General features: G+C 38.6%; 1 protein-coding gene across 3 annotated transcripts in view; it reads right to left on the bottom strand.

Moving 5' to 3' along the window:
* Window positions 1-297: 297 nt before the first annotated feature.
* Window positions 298-25,044, bottom strand: part of ARHGEF12 (Rho guanine nucleotide exchange factor 12) — a 129,292-nt gene continuing 104,545 nt past the window's right edge. For all 3 annotated transcript variants that reach the window (XM_036887648.2, XM_036887649.2, XM_057490745.1), the window contains 16 exons: window positions 24,209-24,355; window positions 23,036-23,121; window positions 20,026-20,151; window positions 18,391-18,505; window positions 16,944-17,044; window positions 13,910-13,987; window positions 12,743-12,818; window positions 12,071-12,238; window positions 11,122-11,209; window positions 10,543-10,629; window positions 10,329-10,408; window positions 9,794-10,027; window positions 7,171-7,635; window positions 6,035-6,351; window positions 4,884-4,953; window positions 298-4,312 (listed from right to left, as the gene is read on the bottom strand). In XM_036887648.2, coding sequence (XP_036743543.2) covers window positions 4,302-4,312; window positions 4,884-4,953; window positions 6,035-6,351; window positions 7,171-7,635; window positions 9,794-10,027; window positions 10,329-10,408; window positions 10,543-10,629; window positions 11,122-11,209; window positions 12,071-12,238; window positions 12,743-12,818; window positions 13,910-13,987; window positions 16,944-17,044; window positions 18,391-18,505; window positions 20,026-20,151; window positions 23,036-23,121; window positions 24,209-24,355 — 2,249 coding nt within the window. In that variant the 3' untranslated portion in view covers window positions 298-4,301. The remainder of the gene's footprint in view (window positions 4,313-4,883; window positions 4,954-6,034; window positions 6,352-7,170; window positions 7,636-9,793; window positions 10,028-10,328; window positions 10,409-10,542; window positions 10,630-11,121; window positions 11,210-12,070; window positions 12,239-12,742; window positions 12,819-13,909; window positions 13,988-16,943; window positions 17,045-18,390; window positions 18,506-20,025; window positions 20,152-23,035; window positions 23,122-24,208; window positions 24,356-25,044) is intronic.

Genomic DNA, 25,044 nt, shown 5'->3' with positions numbered 1-25,044 from the left:
ATTGAATCATATACTTTAAATGAGTGAATTGTGTAATACGTGGATTCTATCTCAATTAAGCTGTTAAAAAAATGCCAGCTCTGCCCCAGAAGCTGGAGCAATGCCAGCTGCCAGTGCCCTCATGAAGTCTACACATCACAGAGACCAAATGGCTGGTCTCACTAGTAAAGATACTCTAACAACAGCAAGGTTGTTGCCAATAAGATTAATTCAGGCCTCCTTAGCACCTAAACTTTTCTAATACAACCTTGTACAAGACAAATCAACAAGAATATAAATAAAAAGTCACATACTTGGTTCCTTTAAGCATATTTAATATTTGAACTCTCATTTTCTATTTTCCCAGGCCCCAGAAAACAGAAAGTTTTTAGATGACCAATATTTTGTTCCAGAAACATACAGCCGTATCAGCTAATTCATAGAAGAGCTATTTTACAAAGGTACATCTGGATAATTAGAACAATAAAGTCTTTTAGGCATTTCAAAATGTGATCAGTAAAAATACATGGTTATTAATAAAGTTTTTTTAAAGATAGTTCCAGATTTCTTTAAAAGCAATTTCTGTTATAGAGTACATGATTGTATGGTGAACAAGGAAAATAAAATGTTCTAGTAGGAAGAGGCTTATTAAAAGTAACCAACAGTGTGCGCATTACAGTTATTTCTGCAGTACATCTGCTTAGCCATTGGCACCTGGAAATGGTGAACAGGGCTTCCTTCTAGGAGGTACTTTTTTTCCTACCAATTTATTGTCAAAACCATCAGTACCAGTGGGGAAGAAATAAGGAATGAGGCAAAAGGAACTCTTCTTGAGGAAAGAACAATTTTGCAGATCACTTTGAAAAGGGGTGGAAAGGTCAGACAAAACATGACTTACAAAACAAAAATTGTAATATTGGGAAAAAAAAAACTAGCCGGCAGAAAGGTAACTGGGCAGGTCCTGCTGATTTCCTATCTTGAGGTCCTCTACACACAGGTCTCAGCGGCGCTGTGATACGCAGGGGAGGAAATACCAAAGTTCTAGCAGCTCAAAATAACATCCTGTGCCACCTTCAGAGAAGACAGTTTCCAGTTTGGAATCTAGAAGCTCCACGCAATACATCAAATTCACCATCAAAAAGGAAAAAAAAGTATGCAAGTAAAAGACAATTTACAGGAAGCAAAATCATTTTCTTTAGCTTCTAAAAGGAAAAAAAATTGGGTTTTTCTCCTCTCTTATCACATTAGCTTCCCCCCCACCTCCAAAAACAAATAAAAAACCTTTTTTAAAGGGACTCACCTTTTGTGTTTTAGGATACAGAAGCCAAAAAAGCTTATGAAATACACCTTCCATGCAGTATTATATAATCGATAGTTACAGTTTAAGGTCTAAAAGCCAAGATAACTCAAGCAGTCCAAGTTAGCTGATTTTAAAGTATGCAAAATATACGGCTTCTAGAGTTGTAATCATGGTTTTAAATTACAGCACTTTGGGGGCTTGCTGATTTGCCTTAACTATGTTCTCTCAAAAGGAAGAAGATGCTCCAAATGTAATCAGCCACTTAACAGCATAGGAACTTTTAGGCCCACTGGAGAGAGCGCAGGGCCACGGCAGTCGGCTTCAGTACCAAGCACCCAGGTCTCCTGCTCTGGGAAGGCGGCTCTGTCTAACAGCCGTGCTTGGATCCTTCCCTGTGGAAGATGCCAACTTCTAGTCACATAATTTTGAAAAAACAGCTTCAGTGGTAACCAGTCTCACTCAAAGACAGGATGAATACCTAATTCCATCATCCTGAAAGGCAGATTTAGTAACAAATGGAAGGAATTTTAATGGCCAAAATAAAAATGGAAGGTGTGGGAAGCCAAGTTGGGAAGGAGGAGGGAAGAAGTTAAGCTGTTAAGATAAAAAGAACACTTGAAGTTGTGGGATCTTTTCAGTGAGACTTTATTTTAGGGCTTTGTTTGAAAATCTAGATATGAATGTATTTTTAAGTACTAGACCTATGGTCAAAGTGTTTTTCCAGTTAGCCCTGTTTTGTTCCAAGGAGAGGCTAAACTGCAGGAAAAGACAAGCAAGTTAATTGCTAAGGACAAGATAATGGCTGAGCTATAAGAGAAATCAAAACCAAGCTACAGAGCTTCTTAAATGAGTGCTAGAGAATTATGCAATTACCCTGTACTGTCTGAAGTTCAGAGGAAAGTTCTCTTTGTATTTACCTTTCCCCTGATTAACTGCCTGTTGACGGTACTAGTATGGAGAGGTTACCAGTGTGTAACCCTTTATGGGAGTGACCACATTATTTCCAGCAGCACAATGTCACCATTTGGTTTCTACTTGCTTCCCTTAAGAGAAAATAGAAAGTTCAAGTTCCGAGCTTCACTTATATATTAGCTTCTGCTTCTAAAATTTTTAATCCCATTCTGATTTAATTTATACTTGGTCTATGACTCAAAATATAATTCTAATTTATAGATGAGGTCCAGCAATCCAAGTTCGTCTACTGAAAAACATAGATCAGTTTTGAAAAGACAGAAACAAGAATCTGGACACAGATGAGCTCGTTAAGTTGTAGTGGTGTTTATAGAAGTAGCTGGGAATCCTGACCCCTTGTGATGAGGAAAAAACAAAAAAGGAAGTCCAGTATTTTGGACTGTAGGGAAGAATAAAATTACATCCTGACCACCCATAGGGTTCAGGGGGCACTACAGAAAGATACCAGCAGTGGATGAACTCCTTGCATATTAACAGAATTTTAAGATTTGACAAATGATTTAGTTTTAGTTGGCAAAGATACTCCAAAACATATACACCTGATGCACAAAGAAAACCAGAGAAAGCCAATTGCAACTGATGGAGTTCTCAAGTTTTTACAATGTTATAATTCTGAAACATGTTGTGTAGGGTGCTGCCAATACTATTATTCATCCTAGAGCAGGCGGTTACCAACACCTTGCCCGCAGTATCCAGTGTACATTCTGGTCTGCAATTTTTAAGGTCAGTCATGCACCAGTGCGGAAAAAGCTCCAGCAGTGGAGTCGGAAGTGCTTCTGCAGCTGGGAGGAGCAGCAGCTCGGCCTGCCCCACCACAGCGTTCTCCACTCCACTCTTGGCTCTCCTTTTAACTCAAAGAGCCCTTTGGCACCATCAGTGCAAAAATTAGAGTCAAACCTCCAGGTACTAAAACTTTACTGGCCTTATAATCAGCAGTACCCGTGGCTAATGACAGCCATTGTTCAACTCAGTAGTGATTCAGTTAGATAACCTGCCCAAAACAAACTGTTTTACCCGCTCCCATCCCCCCCTTCCTTAGCATCCCCCACCCCTGCCACCATCGGAAGCATCTCCACTTGTTTGCTTTTACGTCCTGCTCAATCTGCAGGGATAATTTTATACAAGTGCTCAAGTCTAATGTATAATTACAAAAATGAAACGATACCATGAATAACAAATTTATAGTCAAGAAAATAAAATTTGCTTTCCTCTCCCTCCCAAATCCCAACCCTCAATAGAAAAAGAAAACAATAGAAGAATACACACCCATTTTCAAGTGCCTGTTATTTAGTACACTGAGGATTTCTGTTAATTGGGGGTTGATCCCAGCAACACAGAAGAGGTGCTTGCTTCAGGCAGGACGAAGCCCACTGACCTCTGCCCACCTGGGCAGCACACCGCGCATAGGAGCCATAGGCACACTATGTCTTTGAGGTGACCCTCAGAGAAGCAGCCCACTAGACAGCAGAGGGCCTGGAATACAGTTTAGGGAAAGCTAGATGCTCCTCTTCCCTGCTTCTCTTCCTCCTCTTCTTCCTCTCTCTACCCAACCTCCTAATACCCCTTCCTGAACTCTGCTTCAGGAGCGACTGATCCTTGGGTGTGTACTAAACACAAAGGGCTAAAACTCTCACTACTCAATTCAAACAAAACATGGCAAAATAAAAATTTAAATGTGCTTTCAAATACGGAATGAAGTCAAATAAATACATTTGATTTTCTCTTTTTCTTAAGTCTAAGTAAAATTTCATATCCTACACCCAAAGCTCTATACATTTGGTTTTTTGTTCTGAATCAAAAATGAATTTCTAATAGTGAGGAGAGCAGAGCGAGAGAATGGTGTTCTCTCCCTGACAGACCAGTCAGCTGCCAGACTGTGAAGAACTAGTCCTGTTCTGGGCACCCTGGGGCATGGCTGACCCCAGAGGGCTTGCGGGCAGGTCCTCTGTCACGCATTCTCTCTGTGTCCACACTGGAGCCAGGCTGTGGTGATACAGTGGCCGATGCTCAGAACCCAGCAACCTTCAGTCCCCCTCCAGGACATGCAGCTCTAACTTTTATCTGGGAAGAATAAAGATAGGTGGAGATCAAATTAAGAAGAACAAACTGACACTTAGAGAGCCCCTGTGGAATCTGTGGGCGTGGTTAGAGCTTTGTTTCTGGGCCAGAATCACCTCATCCCAAAGTATAAAACTGATGAACGCAGATGGCTGCACTGAACACAGAGCCATGTCCAGTCAGGGAGAGACACTGCTCGTCCTGCAGGGGACACAAAAGGACAGCGAGGCCTGAGGGGAACTTGGCCCCCAGCAGCCCTGCAGGTCTCAGGTGGAACCCAGGCTCTACCACGCTCACTGCCTCTCTGCCTCCAGTTTCTGCAAAGGCGAGGAATGACAGAGAGGGGACACGGCATGGGAAGCGGCGACCGCAGCCCTCTTAGGACAGAAGAGCCAGGTCAGCAGACAACAGCCTCTGCCTGACACAGGATGTTTGGAGACAAGTAGTTTTTTAAAGACAGCCAAGAAAAATGGAATCTCAGAAGGTTTCCACTTTCAAGAATGGTAAGTCATTTCATCCAGTGTTTGCTCAGGCAGGATGATTTCAGAATCTGGAATCCACAATTTTCACATACCTGAGTGTTTGTCTGTGGGGGCTGACCCAGCCAGCCTTTGGCAAAGAATGGTGTAGCTTTCTTCCACCTTCTGTAAAATAAAGCCCATAGGTTTGTCATTTGAACATCATAAAAAAAAATTTTTTTATATGACATGTACATGCTTTCAAATGTCAGTATTATCATCAGTAAAAATTTTGTTAATGGGGGAAACGAATAAATTTCATTCTTTTTACCTGTTTCTCCCTTGAGTGAGTAACATAAAACTTTCTCACATAAAAAGAAGGTAGAGGAGAGAGTGACCCTCCCATCCCCACGGTCACCCTGAAAATGGTCCCGCATGTGGCAGGAACTATGCTGAAGCCAACCCGCCCGCTAAGGACCATTCAGGTATGTCCTCTCATCCACCACAGGATGACACTACATACAGTCACATGGAGGAGGGGAAACCCTATCATACGAAGTTAAAGGACAAACTAAGGGAAACCAGTCTTTGGCTAAAAGGCCAAGAACACTTACTTCTCTCCCTAAAGCCTCTAAACTAAACCATGTCCTGAGAAAAATTTGTGATCTAGCAGCTATGTCTATGAAATGCAAACTTTAAGATAAAGCCCTTTTCTCAGAAATTACCACACAAGTCAGTTTTGAGGTAGCAGCTAATAAAGTGGTATCTTCAATGACCAATTTATAAGAATCCCATCCATGCCTAGGTTTTAGATTGCAGGAGCCACTGCAGCCAATTTCTGTGTCATGGCATCTGGGAAAGTACCAGCCTCATCTAACAATTCACAGATAACCAACAGGGCCCAGCAAGCAACAGCATCTCCCAGCCTACATCCTCATGACACACACCCACTGAGAGCTTGCTGCTCACGTTTGCTCATGGACGCCAACCAATCACTCAGATCATACGTAGGTTCTTAAACTTGGAAACTCCTACGAACACACAACTTTTAGAGCTACAACTTGTTCTGTTCTTGTGATCTGTAACCAGGTAAGACAATGCTGACTGAAGCTTTTCATCAGGTCATTCATGGGCAGTGGTCAAGGAAAACATACCATCTAGAACCTGATCAAGTCTATCAACATGAGCATTTTAATCATTCTGTGCTTCCTCTCTATTCAGTGTGTTTCTTATAACCAAGACCCATGGATGCTGAAGTCTGAAGTACCTTTAAGTGTTCAAGGTCAGCCTCAATCTTACGAATGAATTCCATGATCTGGTTTTGTGAATCTGCACAAGGGGAGGGACTCTGGATCTCAAAACAGGAATCCTCCAGAGCTCCCCAGCGCTGCTGGACCAGGAATTCTGGGGTGAACGGTGAAACTGCCCCGTCAGAGTGAGCATTCTGGGGAGAATGTGGCTGCTGGTGGGCAGAGTCTGCCGAGGGGATGCCTGTCACGGGCTGCGGGGGCAGCGAGGCAGCAACCTCCTCATCTGTGGAGCTCTCCTGCACGGCGTCATAGCCATCAAGGATCAGATAGTTTCCTAGCGACAGAGATACAACGGATTGATGAGGTCAGTGCTGCCATCGTCACACTGGGAAGTGGATATGGGGCGCCATGCTGGCAACTTTAAAAGCTACTCAAGAGGGTAAAAAGCCATTAGTTCCCAGGTTCTCAAGTTCAGTTTTAAGTACATAAGACGTTTCTCATTTCAGGCTAAAGCTAAGCTTAGCGAACTTCCATAGTAATTTTGGAATAATTTCATTGGTTAGCATTTTAAAAGTTAAAAGCCGAAAACTGTGGTCCCTATATGATCTCGCCATCACTTCCCCTACCAAATACCTCTCTTTCCACACCCCCTTAGCATCTTCTCCCTCACCCTGCATTCTTTACCCACAAACGGCTTGCTCTTGCCCTGCGGCCTGCGCACTGTGCCCCTGGGACACAGCACTCTGCTTCCTGGTGCCCTCGCTTCTCCCTCACTTGGGTCTCTACTCACATGTCACCTCGTGAGGGGTCTTCTCCCTGATCACCCTGTCTGCCCATTCATCTTCAACCCTTAGTCTGACTTATCTTTCCTCCTAATTCTTACTATCTGACATCTGTTTATCTACTTACTACCATGCCTTTCCTCTACTAGTACTTAAGTCTCATGAAAACAGTAGCTTTATTTCTGTGTTTTATTCAATGCTATGTCTCCCAGCACCTAGGATGGAGGCTGGCACAGAGTAGATTCAGTAATTATTTTTTGCATGAATCATGCACACACACACAATAATGCTTGATACCAAACAACATCCATTAACACACACTGACAGTTAACAATGATCAAAATAGAAGTTTAAATATGAAAGGAACTTGCCTGAGATGCGCAAATCTTTCTCTTCCTTTTTAACTGCTCCATCGCCTTCTGATGGATTATCATCACTATGTGCTTCACGGGCATCAAAAAAGTGCTCTCCACTCTCGTCAAGACCCCCTTCCGGCTCTGCAGGAGGCATCTCTGGGGTCACAATCATGTGGTCCGTTACTAAAACGTTACTTGCCTGGCTCTCTTGGAATGCCAGTCCTACTGAATCCCGTGGAGCAGAAGATTCAGTTGAAGTCCGTGGACTGTAACAAGTTGAAATGTCCCCAGTTCCAGTTCTAAAGGGCATTTGCCCTTCACCAGGATGACAGGCTTTAATATTCTCAGAGTTCTGGGTCCCACTGTCTGCCTGCACCCCCGGAGAGGCTGTTCTGTATCTTGGAGAGTACGGCCAGTCTCCCTGGGTGCTCTTCTCAGTCAAACCCAGATGTTGTACCAGCAACTGCTTCAACAAACCCACTAAAAGATTAGGAAGAGGGAAAAACACACATTCACAACTCTAACTTCAGACTGCCAATATTAAATTAGTGGAATTATCAATTATCTCTAAAAGAAAGCACCTTTTTAGTAACATACAATCAAAACATGCATTGTATTCAATCGTTTCTTCTTTTGTTGAAAAATGAAATAAAGGATCACGTAGAGAAGATTTAATATTAAACTAGAAAAGATCAAAGCATTTTTAAAGGAGAGGTACTCTTATTTAGAACTGCTAAGTAACCAATACTGTGCCTACTTCTATTTTTTATGTCTTCCATATAACTGGAATAATACTCCAAAGGTACTTCTTAAAAGGATGTTTAAAATCCTTAAAAAAATCCTGAAAGTCTGCTTTCCCAGAAGCAGGCTCTATGCAAACAGGCATTATTTTTCTAATTTTATTAGATATAGAAAACATGTATTTCATCATTTAAAATAATCCAAAGCATCTCTTTAAATGGCAAAGAAGACAATAAAACTGCCTTGTAATAAAATTTAATTGCAATGATTTGGTAGCATGCATAATTTCAAGGGATAAGAAAATATTTATTAGCTTTTAAAAAAAATGACCTTACTAGTGGCACAGCTTCCTTAGGTCATTGAAAATAGAACTGATTTAATTTTAAATGGGCAAGTGTATCCTGTGAGGTATTTCATGCAGTGATAGAGGTACTGGGACAATGTCAAACCATCAGAAAACATTTTAACTGTTAATTCAGCAGAATCTAGAATAAATTAGGTTTGGAGAACTTGACCAATTCCCTAGTTTCAACTCAGGTTTAATTTCTACCTTCTGCTTCTTCAGGAAAACAGTCTCCACATTGGTCTCAGTTTTTCACCCTCTGTCTTCCTGTTCGACATTCACTTTCTGAGAAATGCTAAAAATTCTTATGGCTTTGATACACAAATCCATCTCTCCCTAACCTTTCTCCAAATTTCCAGACTTAAAACCTCAACTTTTCTACTCATCACTTCCTCTTAAATGGCTTGCCATTCATTATCTTAATCTCAACATTTTAAAATTGAGCTGGCAAATAAAAAAAGGAAATAAAGAAATTGTAGCAGTGGGCAGTGGTGGTCCTTTCTGACTTTTACTTTTGACAAGAACAGTGAAATTATCTCTAAATATTCCCTTTCCTTTGTCCTCACATCCAAACAAGTCAATTGTTTTATGCTGACTCTCACTTTATTTTTATTCCTGACACTATTCTAGTCTAAATCCTTCTAGCCTCAAGCCCAGACCACTAACACAGCCTGACTGTAACTACACCACTCCAAAAGCTTTTTCCATTCAAATCCTTCCACAGCTCTCAGCCAGATCCATCCTTTTTCACCAGCCATACCCTAGCTCAAGGAATTCAAATGGGTCTCTGCAGCGGCAGCCATCGTTCTCTGCCTTTCTGCCGATACACCTGAGGGGTGTGATGCATCCCATTTGCAGCAGAAATTCTCAGCCAGGCTAGGGAGGGAGGGGAGAGCTAACAGCAGCAGGGACCACCTATTCGTGTGTGTGTGGTGTGTGTGTGTGTGTGAATGATGGGCCGTGGTGGAGCATCCTACAACCTCCCAAGACAATCAGCATATTTCAGTTTGATAAAGCCCTCAATACACTGTGATGTCCATCCTTAAGACTGGAAGGACCCAATAAGGTACTCCAGGTGCACAAGAACTGGGCTCAAAGACATATGTCTTCTGCCTTTCCAACCTTACCCCATGAGCCCTTCCACTTCCACGGTCTACCACAGGCCCAGTGATCTACTCGCTGCTCTTGAACTAGCCTCAGAGTTTTCTGCCTCTGTGCTTTTAGTCCTACACTATTCTTGTCTGACTGACTTCTATTCTTCAATATGCCTACATGAATCTTACCCACCCTTCAAGGCCATAATCACATCTGTCTTGTTTTCTAATGCCCCCTTTTTCTGGTCCCCACAACCAGATCAGTTTCTATATACTTGTATTGTTTGTTACTTAAAAAGGTGAGGGAAGGTTTTCTGTCATCTTTCCAACTAAACTGCAGAATTCATGAAAGTAAAAGTCATAATTTATACTTCTTTAGATCCTCCATAATGGCTGCATAGCACACTACACGACTCTGGCACTGAATAAATATCTGTGTTAACGTGTGAATAAAGCTTACAATTCCTTAGTGCATCCAATGCCCACCGTTCTTCTGAGAGAGGCAAGTGTGGATCTGGGACTGTGATCTGGTAATTCACTGCCGCTTCCTTTAGAGTCCCATCTGCATGCTGCTCCTTTGCAAACTGTCTCTCTGCTGCAGAGAAATCATCGAGCTCTGACTCCCCAGAGGCGCCCAGTGAGCGGGGCTGAGGCTTTGATGGTATGGAGGGAGCCTCTAATCCCAAACCTCTATCTGTTCAATGAAACAGAAAAAGAAGAAAATTACCTTAAGCAAAACTTTCAACTTTTAACATAAAGCATTCAGGAAATACTTGGGGGGAAAAAAACCACATGAGCTACAGAAATTGTCTGTTAAGTCAACTACACAGCACTTAGAGCGGTGTTATGATGGCACACAGAAGGCTAACAGTGAGGTTTGTTAAAGTAAATAGCTGATGCCAGAACCTGCATAAACGAAGAGTTAAAGTTTCTTTGCCTTTAATGAGTGACATACAGACAACATTCTTCCAGGTACATTTACCAGATCAGTTTACCTGGGTTCTGCAGACCAGTAACTGAAATGCCATGATGTTCCACTTTTAATTTTGGAGGTTCTTCTTCATCATTGTCTCCTCTATAGAAGGAAGAAAACAATCTTTCAGCTTTATTAGGAGCCTAACATCACTGCAACAAAATGAGAATTATCCATTCCTTTTCTGACCAAAACACACAGTCAGTCCTGCAGTGCAAAGGCAAAGGCACACTCACTCGCAAGGTGGGGACGGCGGTAACGGAATCGGCTTCGTGGATTGCTCCTTCACCGAGGCGGCCATCCGGCAGATTAGGTCCTGCCAGCTGCAGGAAGTTAGGAAAGAAGGCGCAATACAAAAGGGACAGGAAAAAGAAAGGGCCTTTCAATACACTCAGAAAGCAAAAATGAAAACAAAAACAAACCAGAAACCAAAGCAAACCAACTGACAAAAAACCCTGCTTCTGCCAGGAAAATCTCTATTTTGGCAACATACTATTCTGTAGAGATTGTAAAAACTCCTAAAGAAAAACCTAAGGACATTATGGATACACTGCCCATTAAAATACTTCACTTGCTTGTTCTCAGAATTTTGACTTTCAAAAGATATTTTCAAAAGTGTATAATCAAAATAAGAGACATCAATCTAAAAAGGAACAATTCTTAGAGGAACATTTCTAAAATAATAGAGGAAGTGCTTGTTTCCATATAGTTTTTGGTTTCAAAGCCCCATTACAAAAACAAAGTTAAGTCTGTGGAATATTACATTCAGGATAATAAAAAGATATTATAGCAAGGTGGCTATAGCTAATACATACACGGTCTTTTCAGAAACTGTCTGTGCCACCAGTTCATAAATTTGGGCTCCATTGTCCGACATGGAGATAACGAATAAAGCTTTGTTATCTAGGAAAAAAAACAGGACAAAAATTACTCTAACAATATGAACAGGACCTACAGAGGCCATGAAGAATGCTTCTAGGGTCCTCACATTATTTTGCATCTTAATGTAGGTAAAAGTTACATGTGTTCACTTTGCAAAAATTCATGAAGCTATAGACTTAATATCTGGCAAACTTATTGTATGTTCTGCTATACATATTTATACCTCAATAAAACAAAGATGATAAAAACTGACACTAAGTTCACAGTAATTTATTAGAAACAAGAAGGTGTCAATGTATCTAAATCAGTAAACTCAGTGACCATTTTGCATGCATTTTGAATCACCCTTTTGCTAAACGGTTAATTACATTTAGTGGGTATTGGAGAAAAGAGGTCACAAATTTATGGAACTAACAAGTTTTAAAAGGGATCTCAGTGTTATATAATATATACATATATTATATAAATATATATAAAAGTATAACTTGCTAACTAAAAATGATTTCATTAAACCCAAACTACACCCACCTCCTTCAGTTTTGTTACCAAATCAAAAAGTATACTACTCTAATGAAAACCTTTCATTAGGATTACCTTTCAATTCACTATCTTCACTGGTGTCTATCAATGACTTGAACATGGAGTAAAGACACAAATAATAGGCAGAAAATTTCCAAATGCAGAGAAGAGAATCTAGGCACCCTGAACAACTTTGCGGTATAAATTCTTAGTTCACTTTCTCAAGAGTAAATCAACTTCACTTAATTTGCATAAGAAATAAAAGGAACAAAACTCTATGCCTGTTGTGCTACTTAATACTGAGTATCTTATGCAACGTCATGATGAACCTAGAGGTTAGCATCCCTCAGCAGACATACTCACCTGTTGCCACTTGTCGAACCAACACTGTATTCAATTTAATGACAGGGCTAAATGTGTGTTTGCTGTCAGCTGTAGATGCCAGAATCTTACTGTGACACCTTAACACCAGTCTGTCATCCTGCTTCTGTAACAATACGAGAATGTCTTCCAGCAGCAATGTGTATAGATCTAGAAATAAACATGTAGGAAAGGCAATTAGTACAGAAATTGAGATGTTTTAAAAACCCTGTAACAATTCAACAGAGAAAATCAAGTAAAATTTAAAAATTAACTTGCTCTTGTCTTTTTTAATTTCATTTTTAATAATTCATCATTACTGCATTGCACCGTAGTGTCAGTCTGTGACTGACAAGAACTAGAAAACAATGGTTCTTCACCACAGACAGTTTGAGATATAGTGGTTTAAAGAAAGCTTAGTCACTAGAATACAAGAATAACAGAGAAACGGATGAATCAGGACAAAGTTCTTCTGGTTCATTTCTAAATGAATGTTTAACACCCTTTACATAAAAAAAAAAAATTAGATCTTCCATATAAATTATAAATAACGCAAAGTAGTATTACTTCCAGCTGTAACTGAAAAGTGTGGTTATCTCTGCTCTTTGGCAAAAGGAAATTTTACTGTTCTTTTCCTTTCACACTCTCCCCAAAATGGACAGCCATTAGACCTACCAATAGTTTTATCTCTATTCACCTTCCAAACCAATGGCCCTTCATGAATCATCTTCCTTTTCGTTAAATCCAAATTCTGCCAAAATAACAGACAAATTATTTCCAAACACTTAGTGAGATGATACTCCAGTCTCTTTTCAAGAAATTCTTAACACAAAAGATACCATTTACATTCACTATCATTGATATCTATCAACTATTGAAAAAGGAATAAAGACCAAGTTAAGGTAAGCTGTGTAATATTTTCTAAAAGGCAACTCACAGGAAAACATTCAGGGGCACCGTCATGTACATCTCATTCTAGATTGATGCCAATGGCTCATGGAGATGGAGTGGCAAGGGCTCAGCCACTAGATTCCCAACCCAGCGCTTAGTTTTTCTATGAATAACTACATGAGGATGATGCATAGTTTATCTCCAGGAAGCCCCTGAATCCCAGGGTCTAGTTTCAAAGCAAGTCTAGGGAACAGGACTCATGAAAAGTCCAGGTAGTGCTCAGACCTGCTCTTAATAACTTAGTAAGAGAATCATCTTTGAGGATAAGTGACTCTAGAAAAATCTCATCCTCTGAAAGTTAAGGGGCTGCGCATATGAGCACCCTTTTTGGTAAGCTGCTGTATGTGACATAAAGGTCTGCTTTAACTTGCCAAAATAAATGTGCCCAAACCAAATCCTAGTGAAACAGCATAAGAAAGACTTAAAATCCTAACATGTTACTTGAGACCCATGTACTAACATGGCAATTAATAAATATTTTATTATCATTCCTATAATGGTTTCAACTTTTATGCCTCTGAAGAGCTTCACCGAAAAATAATTAAGTCATCTTGCTTTACTCAATAATCTGGAAAAATTCCCACAGTAAACAGCCCTACTCTTATTCAAACTATAGAACACCATGAAATTAGGTAATGTTCCTTAGTCTCCTTCAAACTCCTGTCGCAAAAGTTTAGTTTCACACATATATTCTTCTAATGAAGGGCTATAGTAACCAGATACGTATCATAGAAACCAGATACGTAAAAGGAGACAGAATCATAAATACAGGCAATCTATGATACAGTAATTTCTTCAGGTGACGTATGTTCCCACTGATATGTTAATTACCTGCCAGGCCTTTAGCAAATTGTATTTTATTTTTTAAATTATGATTAGACCATCTCTCACCCTGAGCTCTTCAACATTTGGGTATTCTGACAGCTTCAGATTGGAGGTATCAAGGCGACGCTGATAATCTTCTAAGCGCTGAAAATCAGGACAGAGCCAAGGTTACTGCTTGGAGGTTATTATTTGGATATCAATAACCTCCCTGTTTCTAAATCAAATGGACACTTTTTCACCTGCATTTTACTAAGCTCTCTGCAACAATAGACACAACTAGCAACTCACTTTCTTAAAACACCCTTTTCCCTTGGCATTGATGATATTATACTCTCCTAATTTTCCTCCTACTTTCTGGCTCTTCTTTCTCAATCTGCTTTTCAAACTCACTGACCTCTAGATTAGATTTATTTTCTGAATATGTTAGTCATGTACATAGTACAAAATCCAGAAGGCACTGTAAGGCACACAATAAAAAGTAGGTGCCCCTCCAAGGCTGCCCTCTTGCCTCACCACACACAATTTCCTATTAAGACTCAATCACTAATATCCATTCCTTAGGGAGCCTATGAGAAAAATTCTAAGCAAATAGAATATATGTACTTAATAAGTATGCTTGTCTGTATGCATGTTGTGTGTATGTGTGTATATATATATATATATGCATACCCTTTTTAAAAAAAGATATAGCATAATATATTCATATATGTATTACTCAAACAGAAACATATTCATATACACATTTCTGTGTGTTTATCACTCATCAATACATCCACATCAGCATATATAGACAGAGCTGTCTCATTTGTTTACTGGCGATGTGGTGTTCAACTCTGTGAATGAACTATAGTTTATTTAATTACCCCTTACTGATGGCCATAGATTACTTCCAATCTTCTATAACAGATAATACTGTAATAAAATGGCCTTTAAATATGTTTTATACACCTGTGCAGACATATCTGTAGAAAAAATTTCTAGAACTGTTAGATCAAAGGGTACATTTTCCTCCAAAACTATAAAAATTTCCAAATATACAGAGAAGTTTGAGCATATAGTGAATAGCCATACAGGCCACCATCTACATTCCACAATTTAATATTTGTTTTATCACATATCTACCCATCTATCCATCCCTCTATCTATCCCTCAATCCATCTTATATTTTGGATGCGTTTCAAAGTAAGTTACAGATATAAAAGCTCACGTTCCCTCTTAACATTTTAACATGCATATCATTAACAAGAGTTCAGTTTTTGTACACAGTTCTGTTTTTAAAGTAAAACTTACATACAGTGAAATGCTCACATTTTATGTGTACCCTTCTACAAGTTTTTACAAATGCACACACCTGTGCAATCAATACACCTCCTATCAAGATAAGAAATGCTATCACCCAGTAAGTTTCCTAGTTAATATCTGTCCCTAAAGCCTCAGTAACAACCACTTTTTCTGAATTTTTTTCCACCACAGATTTACCCTGTCCTAGAAGTTCATACAAATTGAATTTCACCTATGTATTCTTTTGTGTCTGGTTTCTTTCAATCAGCATAACATTTATGATATTCATCCATGTTCACTCCTTTATACCAATGGTTATTATTCTAGTTTATGGCTATACCACATTTGGTTTATGTTGTAAACATTCTCGTACAAGTCTGTGGAAATATGTATCTTTAGTTCTCAGGTAAATCACTAGGAATAGGATTGCTAGGTCAAAGGGTAGATGTATGAATGTGTGCATTTTTAGTTTAGGTAAATATTGCCAAATTGCCCTCTGGGGTTTTAACATTTTACACCCCAAACATTACATTTGCCAAGTTCCTGTTTTCTTACAGCCTCACCAATGGCTGTCATCATACGCAGTTCCTAAGAAATCACATCCAGGTCCATGGAAGCCATAGCCTCTAAGTGGTCACAATCTTGTACTTTTATCGTCAGCAAAGTCCTCATAGAAGTGGATCCACTTAGCCAACTGTTTACTGTCCATCTTCACCTGACATCCCAAATGAACTCACCATCTTCCCCACACACCTGGAGCTTCTGCACTCATCCTGTCCTTCCAAATGCATATGCCGGAGACGGGGATTTACTCTTGACATCAACTCTCTTAAATCCTTCTCTAAATCAGTTACCAAGTCCTGTCAGTTTCACCTTCTAAGTGCTTTTCCAATCCCTGCACTTCTCCCAGCCACCCTCAGTCTGTGCTGGACTCTGCAGGAGACTACTAACTGAGCTTTCATCCACTCTCTTCCCCCTGCAGCCCGTTCTCTGTAGAGGAGCATAAGTGATACTTACAAGTGAAAAATCTGAACATTCCACTCTTCTTAAATTTCTGTAATGACTTCCTACTGCTTTTAGAATAAAAATCACAATCTTTAACATCGCCTGCCAGGGCCCTGTATGACTTGGCCCTGGCCTACTGTACCTCATTCCATACCACTCTGTTTTTAGGCATGAGCCACAGTCACGTAACCTTTCAGTTCCTCCAACAGGCCATGCTTCCTTTTTACCCCAGGACTTTGTACATGCTATTTCCTCTACCTGTAATGTTCTCTTCCACCTTCTTTTGGTTCATTTCCACTCATCCTTCAGAGCTTGACTTAAACGTCAATTTAAGCTTTCTCTGATAACCACCATCTAACATCCTCAAACTAGACTAGCTCCCGGCCCCAACTATACACTCCTAGCATCCTGAAATTCTCTTTCATTGTAGTTGTTACAATTGATATAAAACACCTGCACTATAATCTGTTCAATGCCTTTCTATCTTGCTTAGGAAACAAGCTCAATGTGGACAATTATTGTGCTCATTTTCTTAACCACTCAATACCCTACACTCAATATACAGTAGATACTCTATAAATATTTGTTGAATAGATAAATGAATGAGCAAACAAGCAGCTACAGATGCTCAAAAGAGGAAGATACAACTCTGATGTTCTATCACAAACTGATCTGGACTCACGTACTACATGAATAGTTAAACATGGCCTGCTCTTCAATTATGTAATATTTGTTTCAATTATTTTACAGATTCCAGGTAACACTAATTTAATATTCTCACTATACCATCCTGATCTTGCTTTTCCCATCTTACCTGCTTGTTTTCTGCCTCCTTGACAGCCTGATTTACATAATTTAAGATCTGACGACAGTGATCTGCAGCTTTCTTCACCTTCTCCCTTTCCATTGACCATTCTAAGTATGGAGAAGAAATCCAAAATGCAAACAGAGGAAACCAGAAAAGGATATAAACATAGATGTAGATATTTCAATAGTTCTAAGAACATATTAAGATCTTGAGTATTTTTATACCACGCTAAAACCTACAGTGGAATAAAAACTCATGTAGTATTTGGACAGGTGGGACTTCTTGTGATAGTCATTTAAAGCATAAATACTAATCTTTAAAAAGAAGCCACAGTATAGAACCTCAAATCCAAGAAATGATGTTTTACATCAAGTATGGGGCCCACTACGTTACACACTCTAGAGTGGGCCTCATCCATTTGGTAAGCTATGTAAATGGGGCCTCTTCTCCCCATAGAATTTCACAGTGCAGAGCCTACATGATTATGGCCAACAGACATGTTAAGCAGTATTTTTTGAATGAAAATACAATTCAAAATAACTCCTAGATAAGTTTCTTTGAATTGAGATTATAAAGAAAGGAAATAGATGACTCACTATGTTGTATACCTGAAGCCAATATAATACTGTATATCAACTATAGATTACAGTATTTGTATCATTGAAAGAACAAGAAATTCACCAAAATGTGTTGAGATAAATTAAGGTCTACAATGTAAAGAATACCAAAATCAGAATATTCAAAATTACAATCCTCCAAACAATAGTCTAACTGTATTGAACAGATCTACTAAAGTATAAAAATTAATATGTATGAATATTTTCAAAATCTCAGGCATAAGGAACAGGAGTTTGATTGCATAGAATTGTTAATGAGAACTAAGTATAAAGCCTAAACTCAACTGAGAAACTCAGATTCACTTCATGTTTCAAAACAAGAGAGCTGGAATTATAATGCATGGGTGGGGCTTCATGAAAGTACATATATAGATACAAAACATTTTCCCAACCCAGTATAAACCTACAAGCAAATGTGATATATACCAGGGAAGATAATCAGTAAACTCTGCCTGTAAAAGGACAGATGATAAATGCTACACATTTTACAGGCTAAATGGTCTTTGTCACAACTACTCAACTTTGTTCTTACAGTGCAAACGCAGTCTGAGACAATATGGCAACAAATGAGCATAACTGTTCCAATAAAACTTTATTGGCAAAAATAGGTGGTGGCCCAGATTTATCTCATGTTCCATAGTTTGCCAAACCCTGTGTTAAAGCCACTAACGGAGTACATTAAATCAAACAGCCTGAAGAAGACTAAATTAACTCGTTAGAAAATGTTGCCATCCTACTTGGAAATCCAACTTCCAGGCACCAGGATGCTGTAAGAGATTACTGAGCAGGACATATTTTGGCTCCTAAGGTTTTTCATGGCAGTGAGAATGCTGTACCTGTGTATTTGGCAATATTATCCAATAGAAGAGGGTACTTAGTGAGCCTCTGCATTTGGGTGGGAATGATATCCTTCAGCTGTAGGCGACGACACAGTGGATTACTCTCAGCATCCTAGAATTAAAATGAAAAAAGTGAATTTCTAATTCTTGTTAGAGCTATAATTACCTAACACATACCATATAGTTATCATGTAAGTGTCAAGAGCATCACAGTTCTGGTTATTAAATCAAGATTTAGAACATGCCAAGACATACCATTGCCATGGAGGAAAGAAGCCTTTATAACTAAGCCAATGGTTTCTTTGTTATCTGGTTAAGCAGGACTGAGAGCATCCATAATCAACTCTAAGAATTGCTTTCTTATGATAAAACAGTTTTATCTTCACATATTCAGAAAATCTTTTTACATTTTCCTATGATTGGCATTCCTGCCAAAAATTAGTCAGCTAATTTGCTATCTCCTCTTCCAAGTAGGCACAATGGATCACCGGTGTGGATATATCAGCTCATCAGTAACAGGGTCTGCAAACTTTTCAGCAAAGTGACCGACAGTAAATATTTTAGGCTTTGCATGTCATGTAGTCTCTATGACAACTATTCAACTCTGCTGTTTTAGCACAAAAGCAGCCACAGACAATACGTAAATGAATGAACATGACTGTGTGTCATAGAGTTCTAAGGTGGCCTCCAAGATTCCCACCTCTGGATGTACACACCCTATATAAGTGTGGACAGACCCAGTGAATACGATAGGCTATCACTCCTATGATTAGGCCACTATCAGTTAACTGAGAGTCAATCAAAAAGGAGAGTGTCCCAGGTGAGTCTGACTTAATCAGAAAAGGCTTTAAAAGAAAGCTTTTCAGAGAGCCACATCCCTACTGGCCTGGAAGAAAAGAAACATCCATTTTATACACTACACATGACAAAGAGACATGGGCATTCGGTAGAAGCCAACAGCAATTCCTAACCAACAATGGCAAGATGACAGGGATCCTGTTTTATATTTCAAGAAAATGAATTCTGCAAACAACCAGTGAGCTTAGAAGAGGACCCAAGTCTCAGATGAGAACTGCAGTTCCAGCTGACGTCTTGGTTTCAGTCGGATAAAAGCACGTAGAGACAACCCAGCTAAACTATACCTGTACTCCTAAATCCCCAAAACCGTGACAAAATTAATTTGCATTAAGGTGTTATGCTTGTATTAATTTGTTATATAGAGATAAACAATTAAAATACTGTGTTCAAGTAAAACTATAAAAACAGACAACACACTGGATATGGCCTGTGGGCTGTAGTTTACTGATCTTGTTATGTTCTCCCCTGGTCTTGATATAAGCCTATTTTCAAGTTTTGGCAATATTATTTTAACAGTGTACATGGGCCCATTACCTGACAATATCCCCATGGCAATGTGGAATGAGTGTCAAGTAATTCAATCCTGACATACATTTATTATTCACCACTCCAATATCACCTTTATGCCCTAAAGTAATAACCTATGGCTTTGCTTTAAACAAAATTAACATAGATATAATCTATAAAAATTGGTCTTAGAATTCCCCCAGTTTATTCCAGAATTGATTTTTTTAAGTTGCATTTTTTTTCCTTACATGACGAAATTCAACTCACTTGCACAAAAGTCTGGAATCGAGAATCCTTTTTCTGACGAGACTTGATCATTTCCAGGGCAAAAGGCTGGTTACTGCAAAAGGTAGCAGCAGCATGTTTCAACTTCTCCTCCCCTGGTCCACTGAACTGTGCCAAGAATGCAAAGAACACACAGAGAAGCTGAGCTTATACAAGGCCAGGCAAAATGGAGACAACTAGAATTCTTTCAGTATTCTAATACACATGCTCAAGAGACTAGAAACACACCTGTGTATCTATGCGGTGTTATCAATGTTCCTCCACTAAGAAAGCTTGACCATGACACATTCCAACCTTTTCTGACGGTATTCTGATGTTTTCTTGTTTGTAGTCTACCACAACTTACTACCTTTTCAGTCTACATCCCTTCTAAATAAGATGGAAAGGTTGACATCTGGGGACTATGAGACACAAAACACTTACAGACTGAGGTTAAAGATTTATTTTCTTAGAATCTGACAAAATTTAATCTGCACAAAAATTACTCTCTTACTGTTCCAGGAAGAAAACCCTTGGGATTCTATCTTGCTTTCTCACTATGAAACCCAAAGCAGGTCCTAACTTTTCTGAGTTGCAAAACAAATTGCCACGGCTTTACTTGTGCAGGGTGGAGGTCTAGGCATTGAATCTCTCTTGGGGGGAGACCCATGAGCCTATGAGCCTCTTTTGCTAAGAATTATACTTCTAACTGGTATTTTTAAATTTGTAAATTTAAGTTTGTACATGTCATGACTTTGAAGTTTCTTACAAAATACCTTATAAGTGCTTCACTCATAATAGGTACTCTTGTAAGTACAGGTTCAATAAATTATTTTTAACCATTTTTATATTTATAATAATTGCTTTATGGTTAACAAAGAAGCTTTTGTACAACCTCCCATCTAAAGTCTTATTTCCAAAAGTTTGTCTATGAAGATATTTTGTGAAAAATCCTTTTGTAGTGTATTTTTAGATGAAGTCATAGAATTGCTTCCTTCAACAAGGACACGTATGAAGTGTTATTTTAATAGTTGGTCCAATGTTGTATTCTTATTCTATTATAAATACAACACTCCATAAATTTAAAGATGAGACCGGCAACGTATTTGGCATGTTAATTAATCAAAGCACCATGCAAACAATACCAGCTGGGTTTACAAAAGAAAACAACCTTCCCAACCTCAAGCACTTTGACAGTACTTTTGCAAGTAGCTTAAATATACAGAAAGTGACCTCAAGGGACCAATACCAGAAAAACATCCTAAGACTATTTTTAAATAAAGGGTAAATCTAAAGGCCTCTTTATGATTTTTGCTTTTGGTATTTCTGGCCAATGCTTTGTCCTACATTAACCCTGTGTACCTAATAGTTCCTGACCAGATTGGTTCACTCAGTTTTTCCTCAGCTTTGCATAGGTACCTTACATTGGTCAAGAAGACAGTTCTTTTAATGTGCTCTAAAATAATTTTTTTTGTCCCACTCTGTTCATAGGTTTCTCCACTTTGTATTACCATATCGTGGAGTTATCGATCCAAAGAACTGTGGTACAAGGACCAGTTATACTTCTGTGCCTTATTAATGAGAAATCTCACTTGACACTTGGGTTAAACATTTATTTACATGACATGCAAATGAAACTGCTTAGGAACTAAGATTGGTATCTTAAATCCATATGATTTACAACTTTTAAATCCAAATTTGACATGAAAATCGGAGCTATATTATGTCATACTACAAATTTTCTGTTTCAAGTCAAATAGTGTATCTGCCAAGGCAACAAACCCAGTTATAACTTCCACTGCTACACTGAGGTCAGGAAATAAAACGGGTCCCACTGTCACAGAGCAGCCACAAACTAAGGTGAATTTTTCAAGGAAGCTAAAACTCCTTAAAACAATGATGGGAGAGTTAACTTAGCAAGAAAATGCTTTGAGAAGTCCAATAAATGCCGGATGAGACTGTATTATGATTCCCTGATCTTGTTCTAAGAGTCAAGTGGCTAAGAAGAGATCTCCTGTTGGATCAGTAGATTCCCAGCCATGACACACCAGCAATGAAAGGAGTAAGTTGAGGCATGTTTTCGCTGACTTCCTGGTATTTAATCTTATAATGTTATCACTGCAGGATTACCAAAACCTTGTGGCATTTCCTCAAGCAGTCTACCTATTAAAGTAAGTTTCTGTGGGCATACCTAAGTAGGTCCTGTTCAACCTGTGTTAAGATTTTGAGAACTAATCATAATAGTCTACTATTATTCACAGTCTAAGACCACAGCACTTGGTTTATAAGTTTGGATCAAGCCCACTATCCCTTGGGAAAATTTTCTCTATGTTCTGGTTAGGTCTCCCCACTATGTACTCCCGTAACAACCTATACTCCCCTCTTTTTGTAACACTCATCACACTCAGAACAACTAATGACTGTTTTCCCATTGATTATGTGCTCTACCAGGGCAGGAGCCATGTCTTGATTGCCACTCTATTCCCAACACCTAGAACAGTTCTTGGCACTTAAGTATACACTGTGGACAAGAGTATATAGGCAGAAAGATAAACAGACCTTGACAAGCAGCTATGATCGTCTCTGAAGACTTTCCTTACACTGTAATTAAGATGAAGTAATTTTCACTGTTCTGCTTTTGTGATGGTAGTTCTGGGTCTACAACTGCCTGATGTTTTATAGTATATTTCTCAGATCTGGACAACAGAAGACAGCTAAAATTCTACCTTAGTTATTTTTATTAAGATCCATTTTACTCTATATTCTTCAGAACACAAAGAACTGTTATCTTTACTTCAGTGAAAAAGAAGGACTTAGTTTGAGTGTACATTGAAGACATTAACAAAGGGAATACATACTATGACCCTTTTCATCTTTAAATTTAGCTTTGCAAACTGGATGAATTTTCATATTTGGAAAAGTAAGTTATTTAACCTTGAATCTAATTATCAATTATCTATAAATATATGAAGTGTCTATAAAAATGAAAAAATGAAAAAGCAAATTTCTTTACCCAGGTCAGCAAATCTTCCCCAATCTGATCAATAACCGAGGTCTCATTCCTCTTTCGAATAGCCTTCATTTGTTCATTCAGCGCAACTAATGAGGGAAAAGAAAAAAAACAATGGAAAAACAATTAAGAATACACTCATTTCAGTTTGAGTTACTGGGAGTACCAAGAACCTACATTTTCTAAAAAAGGATTTTCAGAGTAGTATAGCTGCTTCTAATTTCTTTAAAAATAAATATAAATGTACAGCTCTTATATAGATTTGTGAGCTCTATCTGAAAAACAGGTGCCAAAGCATAAAACAACATGGAAACTAGCACATTACATATAGTATAGGTGCATCAAATATGCATTTAAGACTCCTTCAAAACCATGCTTATGAAGAACTTAAATTTAAGCAGAATAGGTGATTCTGTCCAGTGTTCTTCTCAAAATGCGTATGTTCACAGGCAATAGATAAAATCAAGCCTGAACTTGTCAGTGCATGCTGTGGAACCTCAGATCACCCACAAAGAGGTAAAAGTCATCAATTTGGTGGGCACGCGTTGGAGGTGGTGCTGGCATCCTCAATGAAAGAAAGACTGAAAATTAAGTGTAATAGAGAAACAGTGATGTACAAAGAGAAGAATTGATACCTATTGCCTACAAAAGTCGGAGATGATTAACCCAGGGAAAGCCAGCAAGGAAGAATTTTTACATATTTACTCAAACATTCCAAACAATGAAACAATAAAATAATTTAATTCCTGAAAAGTATCCTAGCATAGGATCATATACTGTATATACATTATAAACATAAATGTATTTATACATATATTATATGGGATACATATATTTAAAAATATTTATATACTGCAATTGATAGAAATTTCCAAGGGTAATTTTAATATTCATGATTTTTTTCATCTTAGACACTGACTTTAGATCCAAATCCTGTGTTAACACTGTATGTACAAGGTTGATGGCAGGAGGGCGGGAGGAGGTTGGGAGAGGGGAACTATTCAAAGATCCAATTATTTATTTATGTATGTTGTGTGTTCACATATAATTATATGATTTCAGGAATGCTAACATGGATATATTTATAAGATTTTACTGTTGTTAAGTGCCTTTATGTACTCACAATCCTTTATCTTTGAAAATGTTAGAGACAAGATCAGAGTCAATTTCTCTTACTGTGAAGTTGAAGGATATCTTCCAAGTTTGAAAAAATTTTCCGTAGCTCTGAAGGTGACAGAATTCCTTCTCTGGACACTCGCTGATAAAACACTTGATCAAGAACCTTCAGTGTTCGAACATGAGCTCTTTCAGTGTAGAACAATTCTAAGCGGAAAATAAAAACAAAAACGTTACCTTACTTAGAATAATTCAATGGGACCAAACATAGGCTTTAGCTGAAACTAAGTAGCAAATGAGTTATATAATTATTTATAGTTTTGAAAGGATGTAGTATCTCTGAAGTCACTTTCCTGATTCCATAAAAGTCTCCTATATACTGGCTCCAAGAGCTGAACACTGGCAAATGAAAACATCATTCAAAACTATTTTGTACATAAAAGTTTACAATGTACTCCAAAATCCATCTGTCTTTTTACAACAGTACTCACCAATCACAACTACATTAGAAGAGTGTAAGCTCAAACACCATACAGCCTTTAAATGGAGCCCTTACTTCAGAAGTACCAGTACTTCGGTTATCTAATGTGTCAATAAACCCTCATTTCTGAGACCAGGCTTGTAATTTCACTATGTCTCAATGTTTTCAGAGACAAGAAGGATATTTATTCAAATCACATCCTAAAGACAGAAGCGGGTACAACATCCATGTCACATCTCTGCTGTGATAAAGCACGAGGACAAAGGAAGACCTGGATCCCAGTTTTCTCCCTCTCCCTTATCAGCTGTACAATCATGACTGATTCAGCCAGTCACCCTGAGCCTTAACCTCCTCATTTACAACCTGCACATAAAAACAACTTAGCCTGTAAGTACAGTGGTGGAACAAATGCTGT

This window comes from Manis pentadactyla, chromosome 13 (assembly GCF_030020395.1).
Source record: "Manis pentadactyla isolate mManPen7 chromosome 13, mManPen7.hap1, whole genome shotgun sequence".
NCBI classification, from domain to species: Eukaryota; Metazoa; Chordata; class Mammalia; order Pholidota; family Manidae; genus Manis; species Manis pentadactyla.
This window is presented reverse-complemented; position numbering and strand designations above follow the sequence as displayed.